Genomic DNA, 16,141 nt, shown 5'->3' on the forward strand with positions numbered 1-16,141 from the left:
CTCATTGCTTTCACAGCAGGGGAGAGAAGGACAGGAAAGCCTGATGCCAAAAGTGATCTTCAAAATCCTTCCTAGAAGAGCACTGGAAATATAGAGAGATCTGGAAGAGTCTATTGCAGATAGCTGTGTCACATAGTGAGGGCTTTGAGAAATCCTTGTCACTAAAATAGATACAAATCTTTCTAAGGCGCTGAGTGAGCTTCATGAGGATTTCAACATTCAGGAAAGCCATCTGAATTCTTGAGGTTGCAGGAATAGCTCTCCACACTCCCTGAGATTTGGTGATGTACTTGGAGATGCAGAGCAATAATCCATTCGCAGAGCAGAGACGTGATGAAAAATTGCTTATCTGTCCAGCTAGGTCCTTGATTGGTGTTGGAGAAGCAGATACCGGTTTTCTGAAATACGTCAGCTGGAGAGTTACCCTCTCTCTTGAGACAAAGATGTTTGAAGTGAGCAGTCTGACTGCAGAATTAGCTGAGGAGACACTAACTGTGACACTACCTTGCCAGCCTGGTCAAGAGATACATGGGACCAGGTGGTATTTTGTTCCCTGTTATATTGCCATGTTGTGTAGCCCTTCTTTTTTTAAGGAGCACCAGGAACCACTGGTTAGTTGTCTGGAGTAAGGCAGAGAACCAGCAAAGGCAGGTCCTCTGTGCCATCTAAAGTATCACATAGTGCCCAGATATCCTGCTCCAACCATGGGCCTCTCCTGAAAAGCAGTTACCCATTCCTTCCCCACCACTGGCCTCTGGTTTCTGCTGCTTCCCTGAGAGGGGATCACAGTCATGCAATGGAGAGTGTGATTGGTTTGCTAATCTGCTGAATAGCTGATGGCAGCTAGCTTGGATTAAACATACGTGACACATCTGCAGCACACTGTTCCTTAGCTGTGACTCATTTCAATTCTGGTCCCAGAGAAGGAATTTAGCTGTCTTTGCCTAACAGAGGAGTAATCTCTCTTGTGTGGGACATGCTTCTGCCTCCCTGGGTGCCCGCTGGATTAATGGAGGACTCGATTCCTAGTATTTTGAGACATTATTTTCATGCTGATTTGTTGAAAGCTAGTCGTCTTATGGAAATCTTTTTTTCCCCCAAGAATGTTTGACTATGAATGTTAAGTGGAAAATAGTCACTTGGAATTTTGCAGAGCTGGGAGGAACACAACCAGGGTAGGTGCTAAAGGACCAATCTGGACCAAAAAATTGAGCCTGAGCTTTTTTCTTAATTGCTGGCTTTATTGCTGAGAATATATCCATCCTGGTGACTTTTTCCTTTGTTCTCCACCCATACTCCCTTCTCCCCAGTAATTCTCAGAGGTAGTTTAATTCCTAATACGGAATGCAAACAGATGTTGGGACCCTGATGTCTCTCGAAGCACAATTCTCTCTAATCAACCCCAGACAACATGAATGGATTGAAAGCATTTGTTGGGATGCCTTTGTGCCAGTAACATTTAAATTTTTTTTTTTTTTGAGTGGGGAATAATGTAGATTTCAGGAGCAGAAATCAGTGCTTTTTAAAATCTGAAAGGTATGTTTCAGGCTGGTAAGTAGATGTGGCCCTGGGCCTTATTAATGTTGCATAACTCTATAGCTTTGGCTGTATCCAACAGGAACCCTCTTTGCAGGTTGCCCGAGGGCATCTTACCGAGTGTGCATGCATTCAGCACCGAGAGCCTGTGTTTGTGCATAGGGCTAGAGCAAAAGTTGGCCATTACTGGAAGTGATGATAGCATGGAGATGAGTGAGTGCTTCCTGTGTATAACAGTAAGATAAGACTATAGTTTTCTTTCATCCTTTCCTACAAAAGGGGGGCTTGAACTTCTTTTCTATAAAGTTCTTAAATGCATTAAAAAAAAAAAAAAAAAGGCCAGCTGCTTTATTTTACAGAACACTTTTTGGTGGCCTGGAATGATAGAGTGTGTATTGGAAGATAACTTGTTCTTCCCTTTGCTTTTCATATCTAGGAAGGACAAGATTAGATAATCTAGTGCAAGCTTGCACCAGGAAGTTGAAGGAGACATGCCTTTAAATGGTTAGCTAGGTGCATGTGTGAGTCCAGGCATCTCTTTTTAGATTTTTTTTTTTTCCTTTTTAACTGGTGCTAGATTAGCTTATTGAGGCTTAATTTAACCCAGTGCAAAAGGAATTTCCTGAGTGATTACGTCCAATTTAAATTTGGAAAAGTGTACCTATGAACTTAACTTCCCTTTATTTTAACACAACTGCCATAAAATTCCAGCAGATGTTTCCAGAACTACCTAGAATTTAGGGTTTGCCTTTGGGAGGATTCAGGAGGAATTGCTCTCGTGCCCGTGACAGTAGAGTCAAAATCCAGCATCCTTTTCTATTACCACAGTGTGTCATAGATCAAATAAAGATCAAGCTCCAGATGTGCAGATTAAATACAAACCCCCTTATTATTGTGATCCTCTTCAAGGTGCTTTTATGATTAACCCACAGCAAAAAAGAGTGTTGATTTTATCAGTCTGTGTCCCAGACACACAGGCATGTCAGTCTTGTTCTCTGGAGTTACAGAAATGCCTTTGTAGTGTGGAGAGTGGGTGTCAGGTTAGGGTCACATACCCCTCTGAATCCAGGAACGGGTTTGTACAAAGATGAAGTATATGAGATGGTTATATCCTTTGTATATATTCTTTTCACCCCTAGATTTCTTTTCTGTAGGCATTTTACCCATTCTTCCCATTGAGAAAATCTGTAATGAAATGGCCAAAATGGAGAAAGTGTTATTGCTGCATTTTTGGATAGAGAGCTTGTATCATGTTTGTGGGCACCTGCAGGGTTGGTATGGCCAAGTCACTGTTTCGGGGTGTCTGGGGCATTGGAAAGCAATCACTTCATAATTCTGTACATCGCTTTGTCTCGTATTTGAGACTCTTCATGGCCCTTAAGAGCAAAAGCACAGTTTTAAAAACCCAGGCGTAGGTTTCCTGTGCTGTGAGAGCCATCATTGTAGAGTGGAATTTATCTTTGGTGTAATGAATGCCCCAGCCTGTGTTTTTTTTCGGCAAGGGATAATGCTGGAGTTCCTGGTGGATGTGGGGAGCATCATTCACACTGCTTTGTATCCATCCCCATTTGCGAATAAAGTGCTTGTTGATACATTTGTTATCGGCGGGCAAATTGTGGGATTGCCTGTGGAGGGGGTTAATGCATGCTGGAGACTGCGGCTCGCTGGCAGCCTGAGCTCATCCAAATGCTGGTGCCCATGGCCCTTCCCTCCCAAGCTTCTCCACCCCCTGTCCTTTCTGGCTCTGGTTCTCCTCCAGCTCTTTGCCAAGCTGTTTCAGCGCTCTTAACTGGGAACAAAACTAACCTGGCAATAAAAAGTGAGTAATTTTTTTTTTTTCCTGGGATATGTGCTGAAAGGGCTCATTGGTGGGCAGGCTGGCAGGGGAGAGAGGGCAGGAGTGCACAGCTGGAGGTGAGACCGTGGCAGCTCCAGCCAGAATCCCTCTGAAGCTGCAGCTGAGAACTGGGAATGGAGACTGTGTTGGAAGGGGCTGGGAAAGAGATTCTGCTACAGCAGCAGTTTTTGCTGATCTGCAAGAAGGGGCGAAACACAGCCTATTTTTAATTAATTAATTATTCGCATGCTCCTAAGCAGCAGCCTTGTATGGTAAGCCCTCTCTTTCTTGTCTGTGTACAGCCAGGGAGCAGTGCTTTGCATGTGTGATGTTTGCATCCCCAGCTGGAGCCTGTGACCTGGGTTCTAGGAGGGACAGCACGGTCCCCTCATTGCCCTCACTCAGAAGGATCCCTTTCTTACAGAGAGCTGAGGGTAGGCAGCGGCTCCAGGTTCCTGCCAGGCTCTTCATATCCCAGCTCCAAACATTTTTGCTGTTTACAGAAGGGATTAGGTTAGTGCAGAGAGCAAACAGCCGTAGCCTGAAACTCTGGTCTTCACAAACAGGTTAATTGCCTCCGTTAGCTGCAAGTCAGTTGCTTCAAGGATTCATAAAATTAGTTCAGTGAAGACATACGTATTAGAAACCCCATTCTGCTAATAGGCTTATACTCACATCTATCCCAGTGATTTGGGGGTTAGCAGAGTTCAAAGGCATTTTTAAGAGATTGTTTGATGTTTATATGCCATACCATTTCCCTGCACCTTTCTGTGATGCTGATGACTCACAGTGGGGTTATGGATAGCACAGATTACCTTGTGGCAGTTTGCCACATCTATACAGAAATTGTACTAGTTTAGCTTTACCAGGAGTATAATTTTTATTTGTCTGTTTAGGTTTTACTATCTATGCATATTATGGCATAGCAATACAGAAGAGATCTGGAGCTGCATTGTTATAAGGCTCCTTTCATATCCCTCTACTTAAACCCATTTCTCTAATGAGGAAAACAAAACTCCTCCTTCACAGAACAGGCTGATCTTTGACAGTTTTATGGAAGCAGGAGGCCTTTGTGTGCATTTCTGGTGTTCGCTCTTGGCGCTCCAGTGCCGTGATCTTGGATCACCACCTGCTGTCTGCTGAAAGAATTCATCCTGTGTCACATTTGCTGAACCATGTTGCTCCTTGTTGAGTTGTCGTCCCCAGCTCCCACCCTTCCACAAGGTACCACCACGTGCCGTTACTCATCAGTTACTCATCGTTCCTGTGCTTAGCTTGGAGCTGCAAAGTTCACTAATTAACTTAAAACTGCATAAGCTCTTAGAAATGTGTCTCCATTAGGGATTTTTCACTGCTTTAGCTGATTTGTTTTTTAAACAAAATGTGGGATGGGTTTGTACTGATCTGCATAGGCAAACCCCTGATTTAAGGAAGAAGGTTGGCACCTGTGAGGACGTGCCTGGACCTTTGTAGGGCTGAGAATAGGGGCCTGAAAGCAGAGCCCAGATGGGTAACCATATCCTTCTCGTGCCCTGGGGCTTGGGTGCTCACGAATCAGATGCCAACATTTTGCAAGGGGGCAGCTGCATTGAATTCCTACCTGATGTGAATGAATGATTTCTGTGGGAACAGAGCAACAGAAGTAATAGAAAACACAGGAATTATTGCTTTTCTTTGAACCATAGGTTAACATATATCGTACCTGAAGTGTTCTTGTTTTGTTTTTTAAGGAGTGTGTACTAATTACACTGTTTCACTTGTTCCACTTGCACTGAACAGCCTTTCCCAGTTTGAGCATGGGATGGCAGCTATCGTGGTTGGTGCATGGCAGCACAAACTGGCAGAGCTAATCAGTTCATCTGGAACTGCCAAAATTATTCCTGCAACCAAATGTTCCTCACGTTCACCTGCTGCAGACTGCCAGCCTGATGCATTGTGGCCAAGAGAGGTGTCTCTCTGCTCCTGAACATTGATTAGAATTTTTTTCATGCCATCACAGAAGTTTAAGGTGGTAGTAGTTTCTGTGGGGAGCCACACCCAGGTTTTTCTAGTCCTGTGGTAGCATCCTTGTGCAAGCTTGGGGATGGTGACTGCTCTTCGACATGCCTGTCTGGGTTTCTTGTTGCATTTTTAAGACATCTTCGTGAGCTAAAACAAGGAGGACTGGCAATGCAGTGAGATATGTCAAGATTGGATAGAAATTCTTTACTCATAAATTTGAGGGTTTCTCCATGCTCTCTGTACCTCCTGAGAAGTGTGAGAAGCAGCACCTCTGACTGCAGAATTTTATGTGGTGGTTTAGAAGTAGGGAAAAGAATTCAAGTTTTATGTTTGAAGATTAATGGGGACTTTTTTGTGTGCGTTCTGTGTTAGCTCTTGAAAATATAGAGTGTTGTGTAAATGTTGAAATTTGGTAGAATAACAGAAGAGGTAGAATCTTCTCTGGGTTTGGAGGATATCAGTATGCTGTGAAACCTGCAAAGATCTCATCAGGAGTCCTTTTCTGTTGACGCTAGTGGAAACAGAAAAAAGTAATTCTAAAGCATCAAAGGAAATTAAAATTACAAAAAAAAATCAGATGGGAAATATATCCATAATCATATCAAGAAAAAATAATTTGAGATACAGATAGTCCATGGGATGACGAAACCTGGACAAATATAATAATGATAGATCTCCAGATAACCTGAGACATTAAATGAAGGATGCATTTGTAATAAAAGATATGATTTTTGCATGTTAGTGATTTGAGGAGTCAGGGAGTGACAATGGTATTAGAAAGATTTTATTCTGCACTAGAAATCCTTCTTTGAAAAACCTTAGTAAGATCAGAGAGAAGTAATAAAAAAAGTTGCCAAATATTTTGGCTTGAGAGGTGTGATTAAACTCAAAATAAATACGTATTATCAAAATGCCACAAGCAACAGAGGAGGGAGTAAGCATTTTTTGTCCTTTAAACATTTGTAGATAAATATTTTCTCTCCCTTCTTCAATTATAAGATTAACATGCATTTAAACTGGAAGGAACAGTATTAACTAAGGGGTAAAAACATTGAAAGTAAGATTATATAAGGTTCATGGGCTGGCATTTTAAACAGTCTCAGAGTGAGGTTGAACAGAATGCTGGACTATGTCCTTTGGGGAGCAGCCCTGCGCTGTTGACAGGATGGCAGAATAGGTTTTGTTTGGGGCTAATCAGCATTCTCTTCCTCTGACCTGGGATGATGCTGGCTTGGAAATCTAGCTTGTTATGAGAAGACTGGAAATAGTTTCTGCTCCTCCGTTTTTCCTGTGGAAAAATTTTTCATTGAAAAGAAAAAGTCAGTTTCCTATTTAGCTCCTATTTGAAACGTAAGAAAGGGGGGCAGACAATGTGGGCTGTACGGAAGAACGCAGACCATCAAACACAATGAAATACTGTAAACAGAAGAGTTTGGAAAGGAGACGGTATGTGGACAGAATGGAGCTGTCGTGTCAGGGGATAAACAGTCTGAACAGGTGAGCAATAGGATTACTGATACCTGTTTTGCAGTGGAAGGCCATCATTCTGCCTGTCCTGCCTTCTGCTTTAGAACTCGCTCTGCAGATCTTGATGATGGGTTAGGTCGAGTCAGAAGTGGCTTGCTTTGAAGCTGAGAATAGCAAAGGAATGAGCAGAACTGAAGGGCTGGTGGAGCCGCCGTCCTTTTTGAGGGGGAAACAAAAATCCTGTCCTGCTTTCAGAAAATGTGCTTGGTGCGTGAAAAAACCTCTGCAGAGCTGCGAGCACGCGACGCAGGGCTGCAACTGCTTGGGCGAGTGCGTGCAAGGAGCTGAGCGCTGGCCACAGCTGGCAGGCTCGCCTGAATTTTTTCTTTCTCAGATAAGGCTGCGGAGTTTGTGTTCCTGCAGGCAGCAAGGCTGGACTTGAAACCGTCCGTTCTTCAGCACGGGCCAAGGCTGCAGCTCGGCTCTGCTAAGTGGTATTGAATGCCCTTCCCTCTCCTTCTCCCCAGCTGCAGGAGCGCGTGGCCACGTGGCCCCCAGGGGAGGCAGACCAGATAGACTAATGTCAGAGCAAATTTGGGATTCAGCCAGTGTCTGAATGACCCGGTGCTGGCTGGAGGTGCACTGCATTTATCATTGTTTCCTCCGCCTGGAAGGGAAAGCTGCAGGTAGGCTGATAAAGGGACTGAAAGGTTTGTCCAGCTTCTTTGGAGGTCCGTCAGCCCCTGCATGCTCTCTGCTCAAAGGCTGCTTGGTAATTCCCACTCTGCCTTTCCTATCCACGGGATAAGGTCTGTTTCGCTTTTTACTCCATTGATTTAAGCATGCTGGTGTCAGAATAGCCTTGAGCACCTTCAGGCTTTGTGGGGGAGGACCCAGGGCTGGAATAGCAGCCAAAATTTAAAATCAGGATTAGTCTGTTGACACGCACATAAATCAAACAGCCCTCCTATCATAAATCTTTTCCGTGGATTTTTTTTCTGCTGCAGCGGTGAAAGCAGTAGGAGCGGTGCAGCAGCCTGGGCTTCCTAGGGTTGGGCTTCAATGTCAAGGCTGTTCTCCTTCACCCCAGGTGGCTGAATGCAGCTCCCCCCTTGGTGAGATCCATGCAGAGGCTGCAGGGCTGCATGCTTTTTTGTTTCCTTCTTGTGGTTTTCTGATATGGTGGGGTAGCATTTTTATTGTCTTCTGGGGATATCTTTTGCATGGTCAATTCTTTGTTTCTGAGTCATCTGATTGGTGTTAGCTACATCTAAGACAGTGCTAAAAGCTTCTAAAAAGTCCACTATGCAAGAGGTCTCTGTGGGATACTCTGAGCTGAGGGAGGAGTGGGTAATTAATGCCTTGCGTGATTGTAGAGATGCTCAGGATTGGGAGAGAGTGACTGTGTGGCTGGCTTGTGATCTCAGCTTGTTTCCCTGCAGCTCTTTGGTGTCTCGTGCATGGCCAGCAAGAAGCAAATGGGATATTCCAGCAACAGATACCTGTGCTCTGTACGCAGTGCTGCCAGGGCAAGGAGGGGGCTTCTGCACAGATGGGTTTTAAAAACTGTACTTTTTATCACTGTAACGTAGCAGAGAGGTGTGCTCTGAACCACACAATGTGCTTGCTTGTGGGCTTGCTTGTGAGCGGTGAGGGTCAGGCTGGAGGAGATGGACCCAGTTATGGTACTTCTAGGGATGTTGAGAAACCCTGTTCTTCTGTGTTTTTCTCTGTTCCAATGTGTGAGTGTGTCTTCCCTCTTCTGAAATAACACCTTACTGTGTGTAAAGCTTTGTGTGAGATCACAGGGGTATGCAATCTGCAAACCCTGTAATTTGTTTGCTATATGCCACCCAGTAGCAAGAAAATTGCCCTGAAAAGATTAAGAAAGCAGTGTCATGGCTCAGAGGAGCAAGGCATGTGCTTTTTGATAGGAGAGATAATAGAAGACTGTGGAATACTATGGTGACGGTGGGTGGGATATTCACATGAACGTGTGTTGTTTCTCAGGCTGATGTTTTGATCTATCTTCTGTAGTAGTATAAAGCTGTTTTCTCCTTTTTCCTTTCTTAAGGGTAACCAGGAGCCGTCAGCAACTCCTGATGCAATGGTGCAGCCATTCACCACAATCCCATTTCCGCCACCCCCACAGAATGGGATTCCCACAGAGTATGGGGTGCCACACACTCAGGACTATGCAGGCCAGACCAGCGAGCACAATCTGACACTCTACGGAAGCACGCAGCCCCATGGAGAGCAGAGCACGAACACGGCCAGCACGCAGAACGGATCTCTTGCAGTAAGTGCACAGGGCTGCCCAGCCAGAACGTCACAGGGCTTTGGGAAAAGCAGCCAGTGATTAGATTGCTGTTTCTCAAGTGTGCAGCAAACCAGCAGTAGACTTGAAATGAGAGAATTATAAACAAAACGTGACTTCTGACCTTCCATTACTGGGTTTCTCCTTTTGCATATTCCCCTTGTAAACTGGTGCCTGCAGAGAGCAGTAGTACTTGAAATCATGATCATGGTGTTTTTACCATGGTGGCTTGTCACCAAAGACAGTCTCTTTCAAAAGTGTTAATTACTTTGTGTTAATTGGCGAATGGTTCAAATAGATGTGATGGAGGCAGATTCTGGAGGGTTGACAGTACAAAGAAATAGGGTGAGCACATGCATTTTAGGTGTAATCCCAATGTGGTTTTGTTTTCAGGAAGCTAACAAAGTAGAAAATTACTTTTCTTTGACTTTCTGAAGACAGCAGGGAGCTTTGGAGAGCAAGGGTAGGAGATGAGCTCTCAGCTACTGGTCGTCCATTTGCCAAACCAAGATTTTCATCATCTTAGATATTTTCTTTCTTCTTTCCATGGCCTGGAACTGGCACTGGGCAACATGCTGGCAGATTATCCCAGGAAAAGCTTTATCCACCCCTTAAGCCACTTGTTAAGACTTAACTTCCTAATAAAGAGCCTTATGGTGGGAGCCTTTGGTGCTCAGGGGCGGATTTAATCTGTTAATGCTTTCAGTTTTACTTGTAGTTACTGTTTGGCTTGTAGAGTTGTGGGTTTGTTTTTTTTTTTCCCCTGGTAAGTACTGAATGAATTCAGTGCCAACAGTTGGAAGAGCTGATAGTGCCAGCTCAAGTGTTCGTGGTTCCTGATGTGTGCTTCTGCTCCTTCCACAGTGGGAAGTGGCTGCATGGTTGGCGCCACTGGTTATGACTTTGATAAGATATCTTTGATTTCTTCCTGGGAATGCCACAACTTCGGCATCTTGAAGAAGAAAAAGAGTACAAACTGTGTAAGGCACATTGGTAGTGTGTAAAAGGAACTTAGGGTGCTTTGCTTGGCAAAACAAAAAAGTAGATAAAGAAAGAAGACCAGGCAGGAAATAAAACTTAGAGCTGATGGAGCGTGCAGAAATGCAAGTCATTGTTTTAGTACCAGATTGTCCAATACTATTCCGACACATAAGATTTGGGTTGCCCATCTCCAGCAAACAGCTATCTCAGGCACTGCCAGTTGGATGAGGAAGCTGGAAACAGGGAATGAAAAACAGAGCAGTGGCTTTTCCCGTGTGTTTTTGCTGTTCCCTTCCTTGTATAGAGCTTAAGAGCATTTCTTTTTAATGGAAATGATGTGAGCCTTGACCTTGGATGTAAGCTCTTGCCAGCCTTCCTTGCTCCTCTTCCATATTAGGAGCCATCTCTGTGGCTCTGCAGGGCTGAGCTCTGTGTTTCATCAACCAATGCTGGCTCCAAGGAGCCCATAGCCTGTGGCTAGCCTGTGAGGAGGGACTGGGAGCCCATCTGTGCGGGAGGGAGTGTTGCTGGGAGACTGCTGGCAGGCAGTGGTGTTGCCAGGAGTCTGTGGAGAGAGCCTGACTGGCAGGGGGTTATCCAAGAAATAGGCTGAATAACACACAGCACTTGTACTGGCTGTTGGAAACAGGTGTGCATGTCTGGAGTTACCGTTTGATGTGGTTAAAGACGTGCAAGCTGAGCATGCAGAGTCAGGCTTTGTGGCCATAGCTGGCTGGGAAAGAGTAAGGGCCACACAGGGGCGTTGCTGTGGCTGCTATGGCTGGGACCGATCAAACCCAGAGGATCCCAGGTGTGGTGACACATGAAGAAACCTCTGGGAGCAGGGGTAAAAGTGCCTCAACCGGGGGCTTTTCACAGACCAGACTTTGACATCCACTGCATTCTGGATCTTCCAAGTCTCTTTATCTTTCTGTCTAGGACTCCTCTAAGAAATTATTTTGTTTCTGTGGGCTGCCTTAGGATGTAATTCCTTGTAACTTTTCTTCTCGTCAGTACGCTGATTAATGATGTAGGACCTAGGGGAAGCAAGAAGGCTCAGTAGTTACTCTAGTTAAAGAAGGTTATTAAAATACAGCAGAACAGGTTGGTTTTTTCATCTTAAACATCTACAGCTAATGTTAAGCATTTTGTCCATCCTGTGTGCTCCCATTACTTGTTTGACACACATGTTCAGTCCATGTGGTTTAGACTGTTTTGCTTTAAGGCATCTTCTCCTTTAACCATTTTATTATCTTGTGCAAACAGTGCTAACTTAAATAGAGCAAAAAGCCATCATGGGTGAGGTATGATTTTTCCCTCCCGTTATTGTGACTGACAAGCACAGCTGCTGTCACGTGTGTGAAGATGATACCCCAGATTCAACAGCCAGTGGATATTTTAGCTGCTGACTTGAAGCCTGTGCTCCCATGGGATGATTCAGAAATTCCTTCAGCCGGCCAGATAAGTTTCCTGGTTGCTTTTAAGAACAAGGCCTGTGATTGGTCGTGTTGGCAGGACAGAGGGAGATAGCAAAAGGTGTGGTCAGATGGCGTGCCTTTCCTGCTTTTCAGGCTGATAGCCTTTAGGATAATTGCAAAAGTAACAAAGGACATGGGGGTAGCTTAAAGGTTGCTCATAGAAAGGGGGCTTAATCTTGTTGGTAGGGTGTTAGACAGCAATGTCGTGTGGTCTGTAACCAGGTCCTTAAGATACAGGGTGTGGGAGCACCTTTCCATAGAAATTTGGCTAGTTAGCTAGAATGATTTGAGATTAGTGGTGGTAGATTAGTGGTGGTATCTGAGTTAATAGACAGTAATCTGGGAGCCTGAGGTCAAAGATGAGAAGTGAACTTATGTAAAATAAACTTTGAGAGTCGAAGTCCATGCCTTCCTACGCAGTCTAAAACCCTGATCAAAGGGGAATGACTGGTTGGTGTCATGAGCTTAGGATGAACTTGGTTATGGAGGTCTGAATGTAGTGGAAAGCATTTGGAGGTCTCAGGATTGGGGCATGGAAAAGAAATTGGCACAGTAGTTGGTGTAATACAAACAGCTTCATATTTTGGAATCTCTATTTTAGGATCAGGTCTCATCTGTGGGGCTTTGTTTCTTGCCTGGCATGTGGTAGGAAGACCTCTCAATCTTCATGTCCAAGCATCTGTCCTTTCTCTTGATACTGTCCCAAAGCACAGCTGAAAGACCTGGATTAAAAATAGGCTGAGGTACAGGACCATATTTGGCCTACTTGGTCTGTCTGTTGCAGCCCTTCTCTTAAACAGTTGATGCTCAGCATTTCACTTAGGGTGCTGGGTTGCCTGGTTTCTTCCCCCATCCCCCTTTTTGGTTTACCTTAATGCTCTTAGCCTAATGGAAACACCCAGCACAGTTAGCTGCAAGGGGAGATGCTAATTAGGCTGCAGTACCTCTGGCAGCTGAGCTGATCTAAGAGATTCACTGCTGTCAGAAAGGAGAGATCTGGCTCCAAGTGCAAACTCCCACTCCTATTTACTGTCTCTGGCATTCCTTACGTGAGCCACTTTAATTCACTGACCTGGCAGAAAGCTGTCCAATTCTTTTGCTGGGTTAATGAATTAGAGCAGTTCTTGGAGGGATCCAGCAAATGCTGTTGTTGCAAGGTAAGCGTGTGGAGAGCATGGCCAGAAGCCGAGAGCAATTGTCATTTCTCTGCATCTCCTGGTACTCTACCCACAGAGGGAAGATTAATCATCTGCTGAAGTGAAAAAGCTTGCTTGGTAGTAAATGCAATGCACTTAATACTGCAAGCCGATTATTCAACTTGTTTCTCTTGTTAATGTCAGAGGGAAGAATTTGTACGTCTGTGTAAATTATGGAATGCAGCTGGAGGTATAGAAGTAGAGGAATAAGTTTATGTAAATTACTTCGCATGAAAATGGCAGGTGCTGTCGCCTTGGTGTTACGTTGTCATGAACCAGTGTAAGGCATTATTTAATTACAAAGCGTCCTGTCTCTGCTTCTTGATGTGCTGTACTGAAACGTATTTAACTCATCCACTGTACTGTAAAGGGATATTGATTTTCAAAATCTCAAAGAAGACCACATTTGTGGTGGGGGGCCCGTATATGACATGTTCAGAAGCAAGACGGGGAAGGTGCTTGGTCATCTGGCTGTGCCTTGTACATATAGCAAGAGCTTAGAAAGAAGAGAGCCAATGACACCAAGGATTCCTCAACTGACTTTTGCAACACATGGATGGTGTTATAATGATGACGTCCCCTTGGGGAAGTCTTGCCTAGACTGAATTTGCAGAATTTTCCTCTGTAATTACTTTTCATCCCTTTAGTAATTAAAGCAATTGCCCATGTGAGGTATTTCAGGTGAAGAATATGTTTAATGAATGTCATCAGTTATTTTCTGATAATGCTGAGCAGGTAGACATGAGGAAAAGCTAGCTTCAAATAAGTAGTTTGCTGCTGATTGTTTGGGCACCTCGGCTTAGAAATTGCTGTCTTGAGGTTGCAAACCCTGACATTTAACATCAAGAGTTTGCTTTGAATATGAGGCAGATTGTCAGCACTTGCAGACTTGTGTCTAGTGAGGCAGATTTAAAAATGAGAAATGGGAAATAAGTCAGCAAGTATCATTACGTTGGAGTATATAGCTGTGGATCTTCTGTGTATCTCTCAAAGGTTATACCAGATCTAGCAGAAGTACAGGGAGGGATAAAAGTGATGATGAAAGGGATGTAGCAGTTTCTTTATGCAAAGGAATGGAATCTTCACTTACAGAAAGAGGTGTCAGGAATAAAGATATATGACAAGGACATAGAAGATTGTATGGTAAAGCAGCTAAAATACAGAGCTTTCCCATTTTCACTTACTAGGATCCACATGGGAAATAATTGGGTGCCATGTATGAAAAAAAGAGCAGGTTTACTACTTATTTTTCCGTATAATGAAAAAATTAGCATTGCAGCTCTTGTCCACAGGATGTTTTGCAAGTTGAGACATCAGCTGGCTTAGTTTGCTGGAGAAAACTTGCCTTGTTCTTGCATCTTTCCACAGATGCCACATATTTGGCTGCTGTTAGAAAGAAGACGATGGGCTGGATGGATCTTAAGTCTGTCACTGTGTGGCAGTTCTTTTGCCACTATCCAAGAGGTTTGACAATCTGACCAGCAGAGCAGGCCTTTCTGGGGGCTCCATTTCACCACTTCATTGAGAGGGAAAAGAATAAAGCACTAAAGAATACTGTTAGAAATAGCAATATTTGGGTTGAAAATGTTACTGGACACATCAGAGGTGTTGTGCAGCACTGGTAGCAGTTTCCTATGTGCTTTCTTATGTTAGGTTTGTGTTCTGTGAGGTATGTCTTTAATGAGGGAAGTGAATAAAATGACTTAAGCTTGAGTATGTCCGAAAATAGATAACTAACAAAAAATATATATCAGAAAAAATATACCCTAAACTCACCTGACTTTATGGAAAATAGTAAAAAGCCTTGTAGAAGTTAATTGGTATGTTCTTAGAATTTTTTTACCTGTTTTTTTTAGCATACAGAATATTTTGGATAATAGTTAATTGTGCCTGTAAGTAGCCCCCAATTTTTTTTAATGTAACACTGCTGGCATCTCTGAAAAACCAAGTGCATGGATATAATTGTAAAATTATATTTACTGCTATTGAAAAGTAATAATTAAACCTAAGGTCTTCCATCTGCTGAACAAGTGTTTAAGCAGCTGAAGTTCCCGTGACATTTGCTATTGGATGTGTGGGACCACAAACCTACTTTAGTAGAGTGTGGTGGGGAAAGAGATTAATTTTTTGTTTAGGGCCTAATTCTTCACTTGTTTTTCCATGAAACCTCTTCAGTAGGTTCTGTTCATTGGTGGGCGACTGGTTGTTTTGATATAGGTTCTTCACTAGAAGTTGTAGAGATTTTTCCACCTTATCTGTGCTCTGCTTCATAGTGGGAAGATTGCCTTCTCTCAGTTGTAGCTTTTGGTCCTTGTCCCCACAGTTCTTCAAGCTCTTGATCCAAACAAGGTTGAGTGTTTGGTGTTGGCTTTTTTTGGATTCAAGACTGATCGGGGAGCAGTGGAGTGAGCACAGTCTGTCTCCTAGATTTTGTAAGCTACCCAAATCCCCTTTTAAATATAGTTATTAGTTACAGTTTGTATTTTGTAAATATTTTCTTTGCAGTGATTTATGGCTCTTAACCTCCTCGGTATGATTCACAACATTTTGGACTGCCTGCTTCCTGGGGGAGAGAATGGGGGGTTGTTTTTTGTTTGTCTGGAACTTGGATCTGAAGCGGTTCCAGTTCTAGAAGCAAGTGGGAGATGGAAGCAGAATGTGCTGGGTATTAATAATCTCTGTGTTGGTCTGTTGCATCGGTGCTTGTCTGGCTCACCGGGGAGGCATCCCTCTGTCTAGCCATTCAGATGGAGATCTGCTCAGAGCTCAGGTAGTGCTGGAGCCCCTGCCTTCCTGCTGCTGAGGGGAAATCCTCAGCAATTGGTTGTTTATCACTTGCATTAGGATAGAGACCACCAGTTGAAGGGAAGGTGGTTGTAGAGCTGCCCCTAAACCTTTTGGAACAGGCTTGTGTTGCTAGGTGTCCTCCTCCCCTTTTACATGTGTATATGCACACGTATAATCTGTGCTTCTCTTTGCAGCTGCCTCTTCTTGCTTAGGGTTTCCTTGCTGCTGCCAGGTGTAAGGGAGCAGCTGACCTGGGTGCACAGGCAGCAAGGAGTTAAAAGTGAAGCACATGCTTTGCTGTCCTGAGCTCTGATGTGTCTCTCAGTGACCTTGAGCAGAGCTCAAAGCTTGCATGTGCAGGCATGAATGGCGTTATCACCTGCATCAGTATATGTTACACAGGCTGTGCTGAGGAGGTGCAGTGAATCCAGTACTGTTCCTAAATGTGAGACCTTTGCTGCAGCATGTCTGTATTGCCTGATGACAGGCCTTGGGGCTTAGAGAATATGTATTAATGCCCTTCTGAGCTGATTCTCTGGAG

At 44.0% G+C, this 16,141-nt stretch overlaps 1 protein-coding gene across 15 annotated transcripts in view; it reads left to right on the forward strand.

Annotated features, from left to right (window-relative positions):
• RBFOX2 (RNA binding fox-1 homolog 2) overlaps positions 1-16,141 on the forward strand; it is a 170,070-nt gene that overhangs the window by 100,329 nt on the left and 53,600 nt on the right. For 12 of the 15 annotated variants that reach the window (XR_015803881.1, XR_015803882.1, XR_015803883.1 and 9 more), the window contains one exon: positions 8,916-9,140. Coding sequence is in view for 12 of the 15 variants with exons in the window: in XM_088165356.1 (XP_088021482.1) it covers positions 8,916-9,140 (225 nt within the window). In the remaining 3 variants the exon portion in view is untranslated. Of the gene's footprint in view, positions 1-3,225; positions 3,356-7,368; positions 7,528-7,823; positions 7,957-8,915; positions 9,141-16,141 lie in introns of those variants that run through there. The other 3 variants (XM_088165365.1, XM_088165363.1, XM_088165364.1) reach the window with 3 other exon arrangements.

The sequence above is a fragment of the Sturnus vulgaris genome, chromosome 5 (assembly GCF_052056855.1).
Source record: "Sturnus vulgaris isolate bStuVul1 chromosome 5, bStuVul1.hap1, whole genome shotgun sequence".
In the NCBI taxonomy this organism is placed as follows: Eukaryota; Metazoa; Chordata; class Aves; order Passeriformes; family Sturnidae; genus Sturnus; species Sturnus vulgaris.